Source organism: Ornithorhynchus anatinus, chromosome 4 (genome assembly GCF_004115215.2).
Source record: "Ornithorhynchus anatinus isolate Pmale09 chromosome 4, mOrnAna1.pri.v4, whole genome shotgun sequence".
NCBI classification, from domain to species: Eukaryota; Metazoa; Chordata; class Mammalia; order Monotremata; family Ornithorhynchidae; genus Ornithorhynchus; species Ornithorhynchus anatinus.
The window spans coordinates 125,886,704-125,892,703 of NC_041731.1; the positions used below are offsets into that span (position 1 = coordinate 125,886,704).

The 6,000-nt window shown below is 53.2% G+C and overlaps 1 protein-coding gene across 2 annotated transcripts in view; it reads left to right on the forward strand.

Annotated features, from left to right (window-relative positions):
* Window positions 1–3,020, forward strand: part of ZBTB49 (zinc finger and BTB domain containing 49) — a 28,425-nt gene extending 25,405 nt beyond the window's left edge. For both annotated transcript variants that reach the window (XM_029062993.1, XM_039911940.1), the window contains one exon: window positions 1,948–3,020. In XM_029062993.1, coding sequence (XP_028918826.1) covers window positions 1,948–2,591 — 644 coding nt within the window. In that variant the 3' untranslated portion in view covers window positions 2,592–3,020. The remainder of the gene's footprint in view (window positions 1–1,947) is intronic.
* The last annotated feature ends 2,980 nt before the right edge of the window (window positions 3,021–6,000 follow it).

The following is a 6,000-nucleotide window of genomic DNA, read 5'->3' on the forward strand; positions in this document are numbered from 1 at the left end:
GGCTTACGGTCTAATCGGGGGAGACGGACGGACAAGAACAATAGCAATAAATAGAATCTGTGTGACTTTGGACAAGTCTATTCACTTCTCTTGGCCTAAATTACCTCATTTGTCAATTTGAGCCCCACGTGGGACAGGGACTATGTCCAACCCAATTTGCTTGTACCTCCTCCTCTGCCGCCCAGTGCTTAGTACAGTGCCTGGCACATAGTAAGCGCTTAACAAACACCACATTTATTATCATCATCATCCTGCAAATCTGTTTCAACCACCACCCGGGTCCTAAAGTGGGTTTGTCTCCTTTTGATTATTTTTCTGGTTCTTTTTTTCTGCTTTTCATCTGCAAACACCATCGTTTGGAGGCCTAATTAGTGGCTTGCGCATTTTAACTCCAGCTCGGGCAATCAGTTTACCCTGCCATTCGGGATGATGTAGGCAGTCACTTGTCTGAGAAGCCAAGGAAACTCCGGGCTCATTGCTGACTAAAAGTACAGAACAGCCCTCCCATCTGCCATGCAGTTTTGAAGAGGGACCGCCCTCAGTGGACACGTCCTCCGTGTCCTTCCACCTCTGCCAGCAGTCTTGGCAGGTAGCGGATCAGAGGGTGACGGGATCTATCTCTTGAAACGGGGAGGAATAGCTAACTTCCAGTTCATGCCAAGCACGCTGTAAATAGACACTTCTGACTATTCTGGAGAATGAGGAAAAGTAGCCGTATAAATGACAACTTTTCTTTGGGGAAATTACATCTCCATTAGCTTAGGATGCGAGCAGTGTGGTAAAGCTAATATTTTCCAAATGTGGATTTAAGGGATGCTACTTATTTTTTTTTCCCCTAAAGTATTTGTTAAGCGCTTACTGTGTGCCAGGCACTGGGCTAAATAATAATAATAATAAATAAGGATGGTATTTGTTAAGCGCTTACTATGTGCCGAGTACTCTTCTAAGCACTGGGGAAGATACGGGGTGCTTAGGTTGTTCCACTTGGGGATTAAGGCTCCCAGTCATAATCCCCATTTTCCAGATGAGGTAACTGAGGCACAGAGGAAGTTAAGTGACTTGCCCAAAGTCACACAGCTGACAAGCGGCGGAGGTGGGATTAGAACCCATGACCTCTGACTTCCAAGCCCGTGCCCTTTCCACTAAGCCACGCCGCTTCTTTGGGTGACGGGTCTGGAAATTTTATTTTTTGCATTTTGATGATGACATTTTTAGGGTTTGGTAAATGCCAAAGTAGATACAAGCTAATCAAGTTGGACACAGTCCACGTCCCGTGTGAGGTCACAGTCTCAATCCCCATGTTACAGTTGAGGGAACCGAGGCCTAGAGAAGCGACTTGCCCAAGGTCACCCAGCAGAACGGCGGTAGAGCCGAGATGGGCACCCAGGTTCTCTGACTCCCAGGCCCGTGCTCTTTCCACGCTGCTTCCGCACCAGTCTTAATGGGAGACTCAAGATTCTGGAATTCCTTCCTTCCCGCTTGGGGCCTGGCCAATCCCAAATAAATTGACAGGCTGAGCCGTCCAACTCGGGGGTAGCCGGCTGGGATAAATCTTGAGAAAGGCAGCGGCTGCTACCTCAGAGTCTTCGCTGTCCCTCCTCGAAGGATTAAAGCCTTCGCCGTTCTCATACCCCTCCAGAAAGCCTGGCCTAATGGAAAGAGCGCGGGCCTAGGAGGCAGAGGTCCCGGATTCCAATCCCAGCTCCCTCACTCATCTGCTGCCTGACCTTGGGCAAATGGCTTCACTTCTCTGGGCCTCAGTCCCCTCACCTGCCAAATGGGGACTCGATCGGTGTCCTCCTTCCTACTTACACTGGGAACCCCGCACGGGACCCGAGCATCTTGAATCTCCCCTCGCGCTCAGCGCGGGGCTTGGCCCGTGGCGAGCGCCGAAGCCAAAACGGGGCCGCTTCAGTTCTCAAAGTGAGTTTCCTTGTGGCGTCCCAGGGAAGCGGTTCGGGGGCTCCGGGGACCTGCGGCGGCACGTGCGCACTCACACCGGAGAGAAGCCCTACACCTGCGACATCTGCAACAAGTGCTTCACGCGCTCCGCCGTGCTCCGGCGCCACAGCAAGATGCACTGCCAGCCCGAGGGACCCGAGGGACCCCAAGGCTCGGCCCACCCCGCCCGGCCCTCCCCCCCGGGCGAGCCCCGTCCCCCGGACGCCCTCCGCCGGGCCGGACCGGGGCCCGCCGAGCTTCCCGCCCGTCCCGGGGGGGCCTCGCCCGGCGGTCCCGCGCCCGCCTACGGCAAGCTGAGGGGCGCGCTCCAGCAGCGGGGGACCACCGCCCCGGAGAAGCCGAGCTCGCAGCCCGGCCCGGCCTCCGAGCCCACTCCGCCGCCGCCGCCTCACCCGCCTTACCCGTATCCGCGGGGAGAGGCGGTCGCGGGCGGCGAGCCTCCGCAGCCGGACGGCCTGTCCGCGGGCCGTTCCTCTCTACCCGCCCTGGACGGACACTGGCCCGACCCGTTGAGCGGGAGGGCCTCCTCTGCACCCTACAGGGCCAGCGAGGGGCCCTTCTTCTCCAGCATGACCCTCTGGGGTTTGGCCATGAAGACCCTGCAGAACGAGAGCGAGTTGGACCAGTGAGTCCTCGTGTCTCGGTTCCCCCGAATCCCCGATGGCCGGTCAAGCGTCGCACCCCGCCAACCTCAGGGTACCATCTTCCGTTCCGGGGAAGCCCCGCGGTCGGCCGTCCAACCAAGCGGAGGTGGATCGGAGGAGGAAGAGGAGGAGGAGGAGACGGCGGAGGCCCAGCCGACGCCCGGGGGGCCGGTGTCCACGACCGAAAGCCTGAGAAATCTTCGGGTTTACGGGAGCCTTCGAGCCTCCCGTAGACGCCGTTGACTTGCGGTGCGATTTCTTTGGGTTATGGTTCCAGAAATTCTATTTTTTACATTTTTATAAGGACGACATTTTTAGGGTTTGGTATGAAGTATTTTGCACAAAGGCTTTATTTGTATATTTTGTCCCGTATATTGTAATTTAATTTGAATTAAAGAAAAATTGCCTTTAGAAGATTGCCTGCAGAGTGTTTCTAGAGTGACGAACGTTCCCTAGGCCTCAGAAAGACAGTCAACCTCAAGTATCGACGACTTCTTCAAGTAAAGGAATATGATAATTCCCCGCTTCTGGGTGTAGAGTCAACAATAGGAGATCAACATAGAGGATGAATTTCAGAATAAAGGCAGGTAAATAAGGAAGAGGCTCTAATGATGACACTGGTATTTAAGCGCTTTCCATGTACCAAACACTGTGCCAACTCTGGGGTAAATACAATCAGATCAGACACTGCCTCTCTCCCACATGGGGCGCATAGTCTGAGGGGGAAGACCAGATATGAAATCCCCGTTTTACAGATCAGGAAACTGAAGGGCAAGAAGTTAAAGTGACGTGCCCATAGTCACACAACAGTCAGGTGGCGAAGTCGGGACTAGAATCCAGGTCTCCTGATTATGAGTCCCGTGCTCATTCCACAAGACTACACCCCCTTCCCTGTCACGAGGCCTTAGTTCCAGTCGACATTTCCCCATTGGCCGATTGTTGATTTCTCTTTTTCGCCACCCGTTGGTCTCTCGCACCGTTGGGGGTCCAAAGGCACGTGCTCCATCCTTGCATCGTTGGTCATATCCTTTCCTCCCGCCTCCCTACTAACCTCAGTCTGATGGGATGCTATTCATTCATTCGTATTAAGCGCTTGGGCCCAAAAGACGGCGACAGTCCCTGCCCATGACAAGCTCATAGTCTAGACGGAGCTCACAGATCTCCTCCTGTTTGAAAACTCGGCCCCGGAGCGAAAATCAACAACTACTAAGCACCTCCTGATGGCAAAAGATCGTATTTAGCGTTGTGAGGACTTTCAGACTGAGGAGATATTTGCCGGTATGGGAATCTACAGATTGATGGTGTCATACGCATGGCTTACTCTGGTCAGAGCAGGTAGGCCGTTTTGTGCTGTAAGCGTTTTAACTGCTTCCACCATCCAAATAATAGTTATAATAATAATTACTATGACATTTGTTATGCGACAGGCACTGGAATAGGCACTGGGATGGTTGCAAGCAAATCCGGTTGGACACGGTTCCCTGTCCCACATGTGGCTCACAGTCTCTGTCCCCATTTTACAGACCAGGTCACCGAGGCCCAAAGAAGGAAAGAGACTTGCCCAAGGTCACACAGCAGACAAGCGGCAGAGTCGGGATTAGAGCCCAGGACCTTCTGATTCCCAGGCCCCTGCTCTATCCACTGGGCCATGCCGCTGATAGTATTACATGAGAAGCAGTGTGGCTTAGTGAGAAGCAGCGTGGCTTAGTGGAAAGAGCACGGGCTTGGGAGTCAGAGGTCATGGGTTCTAATCCCGGCTCTGCCACTTGTCAGCTGTGTGACCCTGAGCAAGTCACTTCACTTCTCTGTGCCTCAGTTACCTCATCTCTAAAATGGGGAACAATATAGATACCTGATAATCAGGTTGGACAAAGTCCCTATCCCACGTGGGGCTCACATTCTTAATTCCCATTTTACGGATGAGGGAACTGAGGCCCAGAGAAGTGAAGTGACTTGCCCAAGGTGACATGGCAGGGATTAGAACCCATGGCCTTCTGACTCTCAGCCTCATGCTCTATTAAACATTTTCCATTCATCATTTCTCCTTTAACTCTGCCACTCTCTTTCTTCCAAAACTTTTCCCCTCCCCTCCCTGCAAAAAACCAGCTCTTTTTAAGCAAGTTGAAGTCAAAAATTGTGCATGCAATAATGCCACATTGTGTGTAAATATTCCCTTGTGTCGGAGCCCCCAGGTTTTAAAATTCTTGTAGAGTTTGTGCCCTTTTAGGGTCACACCTAGAGAGTTTCTGGTCCTCTACCAGTCTCAATTACCGGAGGAAGAATGAAGCAGAGGCCCGTCCATTCCATTCCTAGCTTGGGCAGTGGCTAGCGAGCGGCAAGCCATCGACTACAAGTCAGAACTCACCCGTGCTGGGCAGCAGTGGCACGGAAAACCACTTCCAGATATTTACCAAGAAAACTCTCCGGATCCACTCTCGGAATGATTGCAGATGGAGGTGGGGCGTTCTGGGAGAGATGCGTCCTTGGAGTCGCTATGGGTCGGAGACGACTCGACAGCATAAGGCAAGACAAGGGTTTGTTGGTGAGGGCACAGATTCTGCTGGTTCAGTGCCTCTTTTCTAGCTATTCCTTCATTCATTCAATAGTATTTATTGAGCGCTTTCTATGTGCAGAGCACTGTACTAAGTGCTTGGAATGAACAAGTCGGCAACAGATAGAGACGGTCCCTGCCGTTTGACGGGCTTACGGTCTAATCGGGGGAGACGGACAGACGAGAACGATGGCGATAAATACAGTCGAGGGGAAGAACATCTCGTAGAAACAATGGCAACGAAATAGTATCGAGGCGATGTACATTTCATTAACAAAATAAATAGGGTGATGAAAATATATGCAGTCGAGCAGACGAGTACAGTGCCGAGGGGATGGGAAGGGAGAGGGGGAGGAGCAGAGGGAGATGGGGGAAAAGAAGGTTAAGCTGCGGAGAGGTGAAGGGGGGGTGGTAGAGGGAGTAGAGGGAGAAGGGGAGCTCAGTCTGGGAAGGCCTCTCGGAGGAGGTGAGTTTTAAGTAGGGTTTTGAAGAGGGGAAGAGAATCAGTTTGGCGGAGGTGAGGAGGGAGGGCGTTCCGGGACCGCAGGAGGACGCGGCCCGGGGGTCGATGGTGGGATGGGTGAGACCGAGGGACGGTGAGGAGGTGGATGGCGGAGGAGCGGAGCGTGCGGGGTGGGCGGTAGAAAGAGAGAAGGGAGGAGAGGTAGGAAGGGGCAAGGTGACGGAGAGCCTCGAAGCCTAGAGTGAGGAGTTTTTGTTTGGAGCGGAGGTCGTTAGGCAACCACTGGAGTTGTTTAAGAAGGGGAGTGACATGCCCAGATCGTTTCTGCAGGAAGATGAGCCGGGCAGCGGAGTGAAGAATAGACCGGAGCGGGGCGAGAG